At 42.0% G+C, this 15,687-nt stretch overlaps 1 protein-coding gene across 1 annotated transcript in view; it reads left to right on the forward strand.

Annotated features, from left to right (window-relative positions):
• The first annotated feature begins 7,770 nt into the window (after positions 1–7,770).
• Positions 7,771–15,687, forward strand: part of LOC106000624 (vomeronasal type-2 receptor 116-like) — a 25,095-nt gene continuing 17,178 nt past the window's right edge. Inside the window, exons 1-4 of the mRNA XM_013035905.1 lie at positions 7,771–7,970; positions 12,604–12,892; positions 13,265–14,074; positions 15,033–15,260. Of these exons, the coding sequence (XP_012891359.1) occupies positions 7,771–7,970; positions 12,604–12,892; positions 13,265–14,074; positions 15,033–15,260 (1,527 nt within the window). The remainder of the gene's footprint in view (positions 7,971–12,603; positions 12,893–13,264; positions 14,075–15,032; positions 15,261–15,687) is intronic.

Raw genomic sequence — 15,687 nt, forward strand, 5'->3', positions numbered from 1 at the left:
AGATGCCAGAGGCATCTCTGGCACACAGCAGGGAAGATGTGGAGATTGCTGAGTTTTTCCCCCTTTATTCTTGGGAATTTGTTCACAACATGAATGACCTTGCAGTGTAAGTGATTTCTTGGGTTTTCTTAAAATTTGCATTTTCTGTTTGGTTATCAGTCGGGGGGGGCGGGGGAAGGTTGAATGCATCCCTTAATGTTCTCTGTATCTTCAACACTGCCTTCACCAGAACAGCTCTACTTTATTTCAGGTTTTCCTGATGAATATTTTTCTGCTTTCCAAAGGGTGCAGAGGTTTCCCCTTTTCCAGGGCTATCCCGACCCCCCCACCATCAAGGTGACTCCTTCAGCCTGACCTGTCCTGGGTCAGGGTCAATGAATTGACCAAGAGTTCATACTAGAAAAACACACTAAAGTTCAGTGTCCCTGTCCATAGGTCAATGGCCAGGGAATCTTCAATCAATTTTGTCCTTATACTTTTACTTATACTTCAAGGCAACATTTCTTAGGATAGACATGCAGTTTCTGCTTCTGGGGTTATTTCATGTCAGCAAAGCTCTGGGAATGAGGAGCTGCTGGTCAGATCAGGAATAAGATATGCATGACACATTTTATTTTTTTCCCCTTAACTAATGTAAGTGAGCCTCTGCCCTGCAGTCCTTATCTTGGCCTGTCTCCTCTGTCATTCTCAGAAGCTCTGGTTCTATTCCTTGTTCTCTGACATCTTTCCAGGCTTATCTATGTTCCTGATGCTCATAATTTCCTAAACTGGATTTGAGTTTTTTTTCCAAATGTATTGTACACACTTTGATTCATGCATTTGAAACTGGATTTGAGTTTTTTTCCAAGTGTATTGTACACACTTTGATTCATGCATTTGACTCAGATGAGCTCACTACTTTCAGCTGTACAGAATGCTCTGTAAACTAGGGAGTCTCGGATGAATCTTCTCAGAGAAGTTGGGTGGAAACACCTTGTATGGGCTTTGTTCAGAAGAGGAGTACTTTATTCCATGAGAGATTTGTGAGGGATATTGAAGCCAACTGAATGTGGTGAGGAAGTAAGTGAGACAGATGGGGCTCATGTGTAAACCCAGCACTAGAAATGTACTCCCATGGGAGATGGGAGATGTCAGAGTTATGTTCTGCTCTATCCATTCTCTAAGCTGTGTGTGTGTGTGTGTGTGTGTGTGTGTGTGTGTGTGTATGTGCGTGCACATGCGTGCATGTTCATACATGCTCTGGTATTCAGGCTTGAACTCAAGTCCTGAGGACTATCCCTTAAAATTTTTTTCTCTCATGGCTGGCACTCTACCACTTGACCTACAGATTTGCTACCAGTTTTTGTGTAGTTGATTGCACATAAGAGTCTCACAGACATTCCTGCCCAAAGTGACTACAAAACATAATTATTTGTCACCCAACTTGCCTTTGGTTTTCTCTGTTACTGAAGTGGTTTACCACCTCACCTCAGGCCTTTTCTCCCACTAGTGGTGACATTGTGGAAGTCACTATAAATTCAGCAACACTGAAGCCTGCCTAAAATATACTTGGAACTCAAAAAAAATAAATCCCCCCACAAAAAATCCTCAAAGAAACAACTGCCCAATAAATAAGTGGGCTAAAGGCTTACAGAGCAACTTTTCTGAAGAGGAAATAAGAATGCCAATAGATACATGAAGAAATGCTCAACCTCCCTAGCCATAAAAGAAATGCAAATCAAAGCAGCACTGAGACACCACCCCACCTTATTTAGAATGGCTATAATCAAGAACTCTAATACAATGCTGGAAGGGATGTGGACAGAAGGGAACCCTCCTGCATTGTTGGTGGGAGTGTAAACTTGTTCAACCACTTTGGAAAGAAGTATGGAGGTTCTTCAAAAGTCTCCACATGGACCTCCACTATGACCCAGCAATCCCACTTTTGGGCATTTACCCGAATGATCACAGACCAGATCATACTAAAGCTACCAGCACAACTATGTGGTGCTGTGTTTCTATACATCATGCTTCTGAATTTCTTTCACCATCTTATTTTCCTCAATATATCTTGTTTCATTTCCCCCTAAATGACTTTGGTAATTTAGGCCTTTTTAAAAATTTATGGTTTTTTATGTTTTTCATTGTAAAAATGCTGAATAGAGGTGTTACAGTTACATGAGCAAGGTAGTGAGTACATTTCCTATTCAGCATTGTTGCCTCCTCCTTTGTTTTCCCCTAACGTCCCTTCCCTTCCACCTCTACACCCCCATCCCCTGAAGGTGTAAAGCTCTTTTTCAACATAGTGTTTTGTACATCTCATTGTTACAATGGGTCAATCTCTATCCTTGTTTAAGCATTTTGTTTTTTCTTTCCCCTCCCTGAATTAGAGAAGTGTATATACAAGATGCAGAGCACTGGAATCAAATACAGTAAAAACAGGGGTTATACTGTGGGGGAGGAACATACAATGAAAGAAAATAATCAGATGGTACATTATAAATGCTTTACAAACAATAGCAAGAAACAAAAAAAGATATTTGTGTCCCTATCTTGGGGTTCATTTTGCTTACCCTCATCTTATATGGTATTATGTACATAGCTTTTGACCTTTTCTGCTTGTCCTACACATGTACTAGCTATTGCAAATAAGGGAAACCATGGGACCTGTGTTTCTTTGGGCCTGACTTACTTGATATAATTTTCCAAGTCTTTCTATTTCCTAAAAAATGGTTCAATGTCGTTCTTTCTGATGGAACACAGAATTCCATTGTATATATACACCACATTTTCTTGATCCATTCATTTAGTGAGGTAAATAATGCTGTGATAAACATAGTTGTGCTGGTAGCCTTAATATGGCCTTATTTGTGATCCTTTGGGTAAATGCCCCAAAGTGGGATTGCTAGGTAGTAAGGGAGCTCTATCAGAAGTCTCTTTTATTTTTATTTTTTGGGCCCGGTCATGGGGCCTTAACTCTGGGCCTGGGCGCTGTCCCTCAGCTCTTCAGCTCAAGGCTAGTGCTCTACCACTTGAGCCACAGCGCCACTTCTGGCTTTTTTTCTTTTTGCTTATGTGGTTCTGAGGAATCAAACCCAGGGCCTCAGGCATGCAAGGCAAGCGCTCTACCACTGAGCCACCTTCCCAGCCCCAATCAGGAGTCTTTTGAGGAACCTCCATACTGCTTTCCAAAGTGGTTGAACAAGTTTACACTCCCACCAACAATGCAGTGGGGTTCTCTTCTGTCCCTATCCCCTCCAGCATCTGTTGTTATTAGAGTTCTTGATTATAGCCATTCTAACTGGGGTGAAGTGGTATCTCAATGTTGTTTTGATTTGCATTTCTTTTATGGCTAGAGTGGTTGAACATTTCTTCATATGTTTATTGGCCATTCTTATTTCCTCTTCAGAGAAGTTTCTCTTTAAGTCTTTAGCCCACTTATTTATTGGGCAGATGTTTCTTTGAGGATTTGTTGTTGAATTTAATGGTCTCTTAATATTAAGAGAGGTAGATGAATGAATATTTCTGAATTTGCTGTAAACTTACCATACCGAATTTTCCCTTAGTCTGCCCTGTTTCACTTTACCCCCAAATAACTGTTTTCACTAATCTTAAGGGAAGTAGATGGGCAGGCTTTATGCTTGAGTTTTTGAATTCCTGGCATGCATTAAGCATGTCTCATTTTCCCTGGTCAACCTTGCCTCAGTAGGACATCCTCAGTCCATTGCAGTGATGGTTGAGGACCAAGGCCTGCCTCCTGTATGTGGTGGAGGTGTGCTCAAGGCCAAAGACTGCCCCAGCCAGCCACAGTCAGTGATAGCTGAAATAGAAGTCTGATTATCTGATGGCAGATGTCTTTCTAAAGTACTGAGGTGATTCCAGAACTCCCCCAGAGGTTGTCCTGGATGGGGTGTCGAAGCAACCTTCCAGTGCTATCAAGCAGCACACATTAAGTTTTGGAACAAAATTGCCATCTTACAGTCCAGCTAACAAGAAGTGGGATGGAGGGTTGGGAATATGGCTCAGTGGTAGAGTGTTTGCCTAGCATGCACAAAGCCCTTGTTTCAATTCCCCAGGAGCACATATACAGAAAAATCCAGAAGTGGAACTGTGGCCCAAGGGGTAGAGTGCTAACCTTGAGTGAAAGGTCCTTAGGGACAGTGCCCAAGCCCTGAGTTCAAGTCCCAAAATTGGCACAAAGAAATAAAAAGAAGTGGGTTGGAGAGCCATGCTATGTCACAGCAGTTCAGTAGGATTTGTAGAGGAAGCCACTGGGCCATCTTGGTGGACACCACCCTGCATCCAGGTTCAGTCTCCTAGTGAGTGAGCCCAAACTGTCACGAGGGTCCACTGAGGCCCACACCCCAGCTTGTGGTGCTGTAGGCCAACCCACAATCGTGACCTAGAGCTGCACAGGGTTCTGTCTGGTTCCATCTTGAGCACTGTCCTTCTGTGGGAAGTGGTCCCTGAGGTTAGGGGATAAAAGTGGAGATGATTCACTTTCCACCAAGACTTGGTCTGAGCCAGGTAGGACATCCTGGTGGAAACTGATGTGGATGGCCTTTGGTCCTACCCGAGGGAACTTCTGACATCTCCTGAAAGATTTTAATGGGAGTTTTTGTCCTGGAATCACACAGCTCCTATGGGTTTTTATAGCTCCAGCCATGGCATGCATGACATGGGATTCTAAGAGAAAACTCTGACCTAGCCCCATGCCCTGCTTCCCAAGAGGTTGTGTCCAAATACTTGCTGCTGTTCATGAGATTGAGGGAGGGAGGTAGTGTCAGTGTCTTCCTTCTTTGTCCTAACACAGTTCTGAAGGCACAATCTAAAGGTCTAGACGCAGGAGGAGAGAGTATGGGGCATTTCTCCAACACTGGGGTCTGTACTTGGATATTCTGCATCTATTTAACTTTAATTATCTCCCTCCTTGCAATGTGGGAGGGGTTTCTGTCCGAGTTGAGCTGCTAAAGCTGGTAGAGGGGAGGAACATGGCTATTGATACTATTAAACATTATTTTTATTATGAACTCCTAGCTAATACAGCAAACAAATGAAGCTGGTGATAAGCCTCATGGTTCTAGACAGACTTCTGCAAAGATGCCAGCTTGGTAAACTTGAATTTGGGAGAGATGTTATTTGGTTTTTACAAAGGATGGAGAAGCAAAGGCTGACCAGTAGTCAGCCTATATCTGAGGTTTTTCTTTACCAACAGGTTTTTGTTATTTATTAATAGCAACTGAGATATTACAGCCCCATGGCTGACCAAAAAAACTCTGTAAGGAAATAACAAATGTAAAGGAAGAGGGAAGTTAGTAAATAAATCCATGAGAAAGAGAATTGAGGAAACAAATTGTTTTCATTTGGATAAAAAATGATTTGAGGAACAAAAATTATCTGCACTGTTTCTAACCACAAAATGTTCAACTAGCACATGGTCTGAGTAGGTCTTGAGTTTCATAAAATAGAGCTTATTATAAAATAATTGGTATTAAATAATTTGGTTGATGATCAAGAAAATTAATAATTACAGATGCTGTGGGGATGTGGCCAAAAGGAATGTAATAACACTGTTGGTAAAATAATATGACAAAAGACATAATAATACATGAACATTACACATACATACTAGTATGGGTATTTGTTATGTCTATGTTTACATATGGTGAGGGTTTCTTATGTCACTACTTAGAAGGTGAGATGCAGAACCAGGATCAGTTCCAATCAATACATGAATGGAAAAAGTAAATTGAGTCACACAGACACAATAGTGTCTTGAGAATGCAATTATATATTTGAGTCAGCAATAGAGGAGGAAATGGAGATCATCATATTCAGGAAATCACCCTGACAAATGCAGCAGTGGTAGATACTGGACACCATGTGAAAAATGAAGTATACAACTGGTGGGTGGGGAAGGGAAGGAAAAATTGGGTAACATTGTAAAAACAGAAATATACTCATTGCTGATTTACATAATGGTAATTCCTGTGTACATCACCTTTACAATAGGGACAGACAGATAGATGTATTATCACCCAACACAGACCCCCAGGATTTCTCTCATTTTTGAAATGTAGGGAGTAGAAGGCTCAACGTATTAGAGTAGATATCCATATCAATGAAGTAGAAATTGTAAGGTTCTCCAGAAAGGAAAACTGACCCATTGTCCAGGCTGAAAATGTACACTGCCCATCCACAGGAGATGAAGGCACATGCAGAAGACAGAGGAAAAGGAAAAAGAGAAAGAGAGATAAGGGAACTTTGACTGACCAGGACCAGAGTGGATGCAGCAGTGACCTCAGAGTCTGGGGAACCTCTCACTGTCAGAGGGAGTTGTGACAAGGACAGTTCAGGAAGTGACCTCAGAGGATTAGGAAGTGACTTGAGTGTGTTGGGTCCTTTGCTGACTCACAGTCAGGTAATTGACAGGTGACTATTGGTTTCAGGAAGGTGAAGAGGAAGTGGGGAGGAGCTGTTCTCCTGGGCAGACTTAACAGAAATAGAGTAATCGAGGAGGGGAACAGGATAAATGGGTGTCCTTTGAGCCAGGTGCGGATGGCTCCTTCCTGTAATCCTGGCTATAGGAAGAAATAGAGATTTCTACTCAGAACCCAAGTCAAGGTTGGCCCCAGCACTGACCCTCTTGCAAGGTCTTGCTGGCTACAAACACCAAGTAGCATTTGCATCCTTACTTTTTCAACTTACGTTTGCCAAGCCCTTCCTAATAAATATAGGGAGCCAAATCACAGAACCAGCTACCATGGTGAACTCTGGAGGAAGCAGGAACCTGTGCTTTTACCTTGGTTCCACGTCTATCATGAGCAAATAATAGAGGAGACAGGTAAGGAGACATGGACAGAGCAGGGACCACATGCCTGTCTAAGTGAGAACAGGAGTTTCCCCAGCACCCAGGACATGACCAAGACAGAGAGCAGAACAAAACCCATCCATAGACACACAACTTCCAGGATAATCAATGGGCAGGCCTGCTATTTTCTCAGAAAGTCATAGATCATAGAACATCTCTATCTAACAGTGAATCACCACAATGCATTCATAGACACATTTTAAATGTCCAATTGGTTGTGCACCTTGACCTTCAAGTGTTGATCTTTAATGGTTGAATACAGGGAGATTGTTGATACCTCCTGCATCAGGAAATAACTGCATTGACCTCTTCTGGATGTTTCTGCATGTGGAGTTGTTATGGAAACCTGAATGGGTCATTTCACCAAACCTCTGTGGCTCCCTTGGTCCTGGGTTTGTGAGTCTGCCCATCCTCATCTTCGATGGTGCTCCAATAATGCTGGGTCTTTGTTGGCCATGGCCCTCTATTACCTTTTGACTTCACCTGGCATCCTCTGGTGTCATCCATTTCCATCATCCCTAGTGGCTTTCCTATGGTACTATATGTTGTGGGCTTGTTTTCTTTCAAGTTTTTGCTTTCACACTAGTTTGTGAACAACACAACAAGAAAGGAATCCATCCCTGGAGTTTCATTATCTACAGTCTTGGATGAAATGACAGTCCTGAGGGTGTGGAGAAGAAGATGGTACACATGTTTTCCAACTTGTGTTTTGACCTTGAAGCCGGACCTCAGATGTATACCTGGAGGGCAGAAAGGGCTCTGTATTCCTCTTGGACAGTGGAGGAGGCCCGTGGTGTGGTGTCCCAGTGGCCGTCCAGATAACAATAAGCCACAGAAACTGAAGATCCATTTAGACACCCATCTGATGCTGCTGGCTCAGTCTGCATCCAGAATCACAGCTCCAGGCCAAAGCAGCAGCAATGTTCCCTGTGACTCTGACACTGCTTCTCCTCCAAAAACCGCTCGTGGTCAGTTCCTCGAAAGATGACCGACACATTTGCACAGAGAAATCTGTGGCACGCTGCAAGGGAGATGTGGTCATTGCTGGGATTTTCCCCTTTTATTCTTGGGAATTTGTTCACAACATGAATGATCCTGCTGCACAACAACAGAGCAATCAGTAAGTGATGTCTTGGGTTTTCTTAAAATTTGCATTTTCTGTTTGGCTATCAGACCGTTTGGGGGAAATTTGGACGCAACCACTAATGTTCTCTGGATCTTCTACATTGTCCTCACCATAACAGTTCTACTTTATTTCCAGTTTTCCTGATGAATATTTTTCTTCTTTCCAATGGGTAGAGAGGTCTCTGTCTGTCTTCATTCCACTCCCATTTCCCAGCACTGTCCAGACCACCTCACCATCATTGTGATTCCTCCAGCCTGAACTGTCCTGGTTCAGTGTCATTTGGGTGACCAAGAGTACATACTAGCCACTAAAGCACAATGTCCCCATCCATACATCAAAGGTTAGGGAACCTTTAGTCAAATCTGTCCTTATACTTTTAAAAATAGGACCAATGTTTGGACCTCCTTCAGGACAACATTTCTTAGGACAGACATGCAGTTTCTGCTTCTGGGGTTATTTTATGTCAGCAAAGCACTGGGAAAGGGGAGCTGCTGGTCAGATCAGGAATAAGAGATCCATGATCCGTTTTATTTTTCCCCTTAACTAATGTAAGTGAACTTCTGCCTTACTGTCCATGTCTGAGCCTATCTCCTATGTCATTCCCAGAAGCTCTGCTTCTATTCCATGTTCTCTGACATCTAGCCAGGCTTATCTATTTTCCCCTGCTCATGAATTCTTAAAATATATTTGAATGTTTTTCCATATTGTTATTGGTTGTTTGTGGGGCTTGAACTGTAGGTCTAGGTGCTGTCCATGACCACTTCGGCTCAAGGCTAGGGCTCTACCACTTCAGTCACAGCACCACTTCCTGTTTTCTTGTGGTTTATTGGAGTTAAGCATCTCACCCACCTTTCTGCCCTGGCTGCCTTTGAACTTGCATCCTCAGATCACAGCCTCCTTAGTAACTAGGATTACAAGCATGACCCACCTGCACCTGGCTTTTTCATGTGTTTTATGCACACTTTGATTCATGCATTTGACCCAGGTAAGCACATTACTTTCAGATATACAGAATTCTCTGTAAACTAGGAAGTCACAGATGAATCTTCTCAGACAACTTGTGTGGAAACACCCTGTATGGGCTTTATTCAGGAGAGGAATACTTTATTCCATGAGAGATTTGTGAAGGATATTGAAGCCAACTGAATGTGGTGTGGAAGTGAGTGAGACAGATGGGACTCATGTGTAAACCCAGCATTAGAAATGCACCTCCATGGGAGATAGGAGATGTCAGAGTTGTCTTCTGCTCTGTCCATTCTCTAATTGAGCTCTGTGTGTGTGTGTGTGTGTGTGTGCATGTTCACACAAACTCTTGTACACAGGCGTGAACTCAAGTCCTGACGGCTGTCCCTTAGCATTTTTTCTCTCATGGCTGGCAGTCTACTACTTGACCAACATCTCTGTTACTGGTTTCCGTGTGTTTAATTGTACATAAGAGTCTCACAGACATTCCTGCCCAATGTGACTACAAAACATAATTCTCTGATCTCAGCCTCCTCAGAAGCCATAATTAAAGGCCTGAACCACCAGTTCCCAATTAATATTTAGTATTACTGACATTCTAGCTGTCAAGATTCACAGTTATGTTGTAAAATAGCATATCAAAAATAAACATGAGAATTGAGCTTGTCTCTATGAGAATTTCCCCATACTGATTATATTGAATGCTAGGAGAACTCATTGTTCTGGAACATTCTTGATTCATACTAGAACCGTGATACCATCTGTCCTTTGAAATGTCTCAGAATTAGACCAGTCTGCCTGGTCTGGCTTTGTGCCTTTCAAGAAATTCCAGGCGATTTCCACAATGTCACCACTAGAGGGAGCAAAGGACTTGAAGGAAGTGAGCTAGGAGGTGATAAACCTCTTCAGTAGTGGAGAAAACCAAAGGCAAGTTGGGTGACAAATACTCTGTGGTTCTAAAAACCTCAAGGAGAAACCCACTGAGTCGAGGGTCCCAGCATGCCTCCTCTTGGGTCATGCGGGGGCCCATAATGCTCATGCACAGGAAATGGCCTTGTGAGATGTTTCTGTGTAGCAGTGGCAAGATCTTTGTTCTGGAACAGGCCTTAGTCACAACTGTGGCCACCAGAACTCTATTACACCTGGAATACCAATCAGCAGTGTCACAAAAACAGGTGAAGGTTAATGAAGTTTCCCTCTAAAAGTAGGCACTCTTCACTTAGGCTTCTTGACTTGGATCTCAGAATAAGAAATTCTATGCAAGTCACAACGGTAAGAAACTATGGCAGAGTTTTACTAAGTAATGAAGCAAAAAAGCAAGCAAATAAACAAACAGGAAACAGAAATTCAAAGACACACTCTAACAGAGGAGAGATACACAGCTCTTGGGCTGCCAGGGGTATTCATGCAGTAAAGGTGGGAGGACTAACTTCAAAGTTATTCAAACATATGTGTCTCATCTTTGCTCTAATCACTTCTGGTGTTACACTTTCTGAATTTCTATATGTTTTGGACATTCTTTTCAGATAAGAAGGCATCCTTCCATAAAACAAATGATTACCCTTGCAGTGAGGAAGGCGTGCTGTTGTCTATATTTTGTGTAGGATGTTGCTAATGATTTGGGGGAGCATTTTTTGGGAAGGCATACATGCTGCCAGACAACTGTTAATTCATATGATGAGAAATGCATTCTCAGGAAAGAAATACATCCTGTTATGTCTCTTTGAAGCAAAGATAGTGTCTCTGCTTTTCTAAATCATATTTCTGAGTTGCCTTCACCAAGACTCATTTTCTTCAATTTATCTGGCTTCATTTTCTGCTCAATGACTTTAGTCACTTAATCTTAAGGGATGTAAATGAATGAATAGCTCTCTATTTGCTGTGAGCTTACCACACCCCATTTTCTCCTAATCTATGCTACTACATTTTCCACTAAATTACTTTGTTCCCTTAATATTAAGAGAAGTAGAGGGACAAGTATTAAGCTTGAGTTTTTGAATTCCTGGCATGCTTTAACCAGGCCTCATTTTCTCTAGTCTACCCTGCCTCAGTACTACATCCTCAGTCCATTGCAATCAAGACCAGAGCGCTGGGTGAGCACTAAGAACCACACAATTTGTACGTAGTGGCAGTGTTCTCATGGGCCAAGATGGCCACAACCATACCCAATTAGTGATAGCTAGAATAAAACTCAGATTGTCTGGTGGTAGATGACTTTCCCAGGTACTGAGGTGATTACAGAGCTCTGCCAGAGGCTGGCCTGGCTGTGGGGTCATGGCACAGTTCTAGTGCTATCACTTGGGCCACACTAAACTCTAGGACAATGTCACCATCTTACTTCCCTGTCCTACCCATAAGTGGGATGGAGAATTGTGCTGTGCCAGAGAAGCATTGAATGCTTTGTAATGGGGGCCACAAGCTGGGCACTGGCGGCTAATGCCTGAAATCCTGGCTACTTAAAAGGCTGAGATCTGAGGATCGAAGTTCAAACAGTGCCTCTAGTTTATTCTGGATTATTGGTCCAAACATGACATGCCTGACACAGGGTTCTAAGAAAAAACCTTGACCCACTCATGCCCTGCTCAATAGGAGGTTGTATCCAGTACCTGCTGTTGTTCACAAAATTAGAGGAGGGAGGTTGTGGAAATGTCTTTCTTCTCTGTCCTAAACCAGTTCCAGAGACACAATCTAAAGGTCTGGACCCAAGAGTAGAAACTATAACCACTTCCCTAGCACACGTCTCAGTGTATGGGGATGATCCTGAAATTTAACTTGAACTCTCTCCTTCCCTTCAGTGTCAGAGGGTTTCTGAGTTATTAACGCTGATGATGGGGAGGAATATGGAGTCAGCTTCTTCCACCATTTCTCACACTTTCTTTTCTGTTGTTTTATTCTACTAGAGAAGTGTCTTCTGGTCCAAACTCGTGACTCTCATCTGTTCTTTTGTTGGGTGAAGCAATCTTCATGTTCTAGCTTTCTCAGCTGCCATCTTGCTTTGTTTCTGAGGAATCCCCTTGAATAATGACATTCTCTGCGTCAGCTTAGTGTTCCTCCACCACATAACATGAATTTAATTTCTTTGTCTTCTTTAATTTCCTCACAAGGCAAGATGTACTTCTTTGCAGAAATGTTCACCATTAGCAAAAGTTTAGAAAGTGAGCATAGACACAAGGCAGCCTGCTTTTGTATTTATTCCTAACACAGCAGGCCCTGTCTCTCTGCTTGTATTGGCTAAACTCAGGTGGACAATATGCTCTCAATTTGAATTCTATTTCTTAAGTGTTCTTCATATGCACAGGTAATTCAAGGTACTCAACGATTTGGGATGTGACTGGGCATGCTCCTGTGTCCCAGCAGACAACAGTGTTTTTCACATATCCATATGTGGTAGAATGGAAAAGCCAACTTGCTCATCCCTCCCCACCCTTTGTAATCTCAAAAGAATAGTAATCTCATATATGCTGATCAAGTCCTGTTCAGGAGCTCTCCCAATACTGAGAACTTTTCTAAGACTCCAAATTCTAATGCCATCCTGTTGGAAGATAGGATCTACACATACTACTGTGTGTAGAGATAGGCATTTGATTCAACAAAGTCAGAAGGTTTGCAGTTAATCATTTGTAATACACATATACCTACCCAAATATTTCTGGCCTCTTTTCAGTATCAACTTAAAGAAATACCAATTGCTTCTCACCCTGGTGCTTGCAGTGGAGGAGATCAACAAGAATGCTCATCTGCTACCCAACATGACTATAGGGTTTGAGATCTATAGTGCACATTACAAAGATACTGATTTATTAGAGGATCCACTCATATGGCTGTCTGGGAAGAATAAAAACAGCCCTAATTACACCTGCAGAAGAGACAGCAAAGCTTTAGCAGTACTCACAGGAACCTCAAGCACATCTGTCCCAATCGGGACACTGCTGGACCTCTACAAACTTCCACAGGTGAGGCTAGGAGGGGTGTAAAGCCATGTCCACAGTGACTCTGTCCTGGACAGGCTGAAGAAGGAGTTATCACAATCCCTTCTAAATGCATGATCTCACAGGGAAAAGACTCTGGAAATGGGACATATACATTTTCTTTCCTGCAAAAATAAATAAATAAAAGGAGAGATTGTAAGAGTCCAAAGGATTATCCAAAGCTCTGAGCCTTATCCTTACATGTCTACAATGAGTTTGAAACATAGGACATGACTTTGCAAATGGATAAATGAACTTTTGCCCCCACCTCTGCCAGGTTTTGCTTAGTTCTCACCAGGACTGATACTTGCCTATGACCATCCTCTTCCTGGTGTTGTGTTCATTGTTTCCCTATAGTTCACCTTTGGGTCTTTTGATCCTCTCCTGAGTGACCATAGAAAGTTTGGAACTGTCTATCAGATGGCTGCCAAGGACTCAGCTCTAGCCCTGGCCATAGTCTCCTTGATGCTTCATTTCAGCTGGACCTGGGTGGGACTGTTCATCACTGAAGATGACTATGGTGTGTGGTTCCTCTCAGAATTGAGAGAAGAGATGGACAAGAATGGAGTTTGTTTGGCCTTTGAGAACATGATCACTTACAGTGCCTTTTTAGATTTCACAAATGATCTATGGATGCATCGCCAGCTAATGGAATCATCAACCAATGTGATTATCATTTATGGGGACAGTAAATTTCTACTAAGCTTTATTCTTAAATTTGGGTACTTTTTAATTACAGAGAAAGTCTGGGTCATGAACTCACCCTATGATGATGTGACTATTGCTAAAAGACATTTTCTCATTGACCCTTTCCATGCACCTCTCATCTTCTCTCACCACCATAGAAACACTTCTGGGTTCACCAATTTTATTCTGACAGAGATCTTCTCCAAGAACTCAAGAGATAATTCCCTTCCCATGTCATGGATTCAGTCTGTTTATTGCTTACTGGTTAAGTCTGACTGTAGAGACTTGGGGCACTGTTCATACATTGCCACACTGGATTGGATGCTGAGGCACATTTTTGACATGACCATGTCAGACGAGAGTTACAACATCTACAACGCTGTGTATGCTGTGTCCTATGCCCTTCACCAGATGATTTTCCATCTCATGGAAGAGCAACCTGTGCAGAATGCCCAACCAAGGGCATTTCTGTCTTCACAGGTAATGGCTTTGCTTTTGGAAGACCTACTCTGGGCATATAGACTTTCTATTGAAGGTTTCATAGCAGATGGAACTAGATCAACTAGCTCCATTTTGTAAAATACTAGAGACATTGTGCCTGTCGTGCTCTCCATGAAATGACTGTAGAGCTGTGAAGACAAAGTCCTTGAATAACGCTGCATCTGTGACAACATAGTGCTGTGTTTTCTGTCCCCATCCTCACTATGTGTAGAAAAAGCCATCCCCTTTTTGATAGCATAGATCCAAATTGTCCTTGTAATTTTTAAAATAATAGATCAAGAGTGACTAGTTCTTGAATACCTAAGATTGTGTGGACACAAGTGGCTCACACCTGTGTCTCACTCCTACTATAGTTAACTGCCAAAAGCCAGAGGAGGAGCTGTGGCTCAAGGGATAGAATGATTAATTTGAAAAGAAAAAAAAACCTCAAGTTGAGTGCCTAGGCCCTGAAGTCAATCCATAGGACAGGATACACACACACACACACACACACACACACACACATACACACACTGAACTAAGTCTTACTTAAGTTAATCTTTCATAGTTGTCATAAATATTCTATGAATCTACTTAGTTTATTATTTACCTATTTTCAGACTGACTCACTGAAAGCAATCATAAAATAAGTGATTGGAATGCACATTAGTGGAGGCAGTTGAGGTCTGTCATATGATAATTCATTATTTGGTTGGGTGTGGTTGGAGTTTGATTCCCTTGAAATTGAGTTTCTGCATCCCATCCTAGATACCCAGGTTTTAGAAATTTGTAACACTTTAGTCTACTGTGGTCCTGCATTTGATTCAGTTGATTGGATTCTTGTGGTGTGTGTGAATCATGTGGTGAAAATGAAGGTTAATTTGTGTGCATCCATTGTGCTCAGATTTTGTGAGAATTCTTGGAAGCACTTCATGCTACTGTAATGTGTCCCTTTTAGCTGCATCCTTTTTTGAAGAAAAGCCAATTTACCAATCCTGTTGGAGACCAAGTGGTTTTGAATGAGGAAAGGAAATCGGAAGCAGAGTATGACATTATGAGCTTTTGGAATTTTCCAGAAGGTCTGGGACAAAGGGTAAAAGTTGGAAAGTTTTCTCCATCTAGATCACATGATCAACAACTGATTTTGTTTGAAAATCTGATAGAGTGGCCCATAGGAATAACCAAGGTGGGTTATTTATGCATTTTTGGCTCTCTCCTTTTTAAAAAACTGTATAGTTATTATGAAGTTGTTGTAATCCCCTAAGTCAGGTTATGTGCACAATGCTTGTAGATAATGACACAACATCCTTATTTCTACACCAGAATTGGTCATTTCTAGCTATAATATCATGATCTAGATATAAATATGCCATAAGCTTATCCTGATTTTAAGCTTGTTTATCAAAACTATGTCTCAGTGGTAAACATTTCACAACTTCCTCTTTCTGGAAGTTTCTTACTAACAGATTCATGGAGGGAATAGAGGAACATTCCATTACCATTATGTTGTTCTATGTTTGCATATTGAATATCATAAAAGGTGAATGACACCTGTGAATCATCATTCCAGCACTGTGACCAAATATCTGAGGGAATCAAATGAGAAGGCAGAA

Source organism: Dipodomys ordii, unplaced genomic scaffold (genome assembly GCF_000151885.1).
Source record: "Dipodomys ordii isolate 6190 unplaced genomic scaffold, Dord_2.0 Scaffold230, whole genome shotgun sequence".
Lineage (NCBI taxonomy): Eukaryota > Metazoa > Chordata > Mammalia > Rodentia > Heteromyidae > Dipodomys > Dipodomys ordii.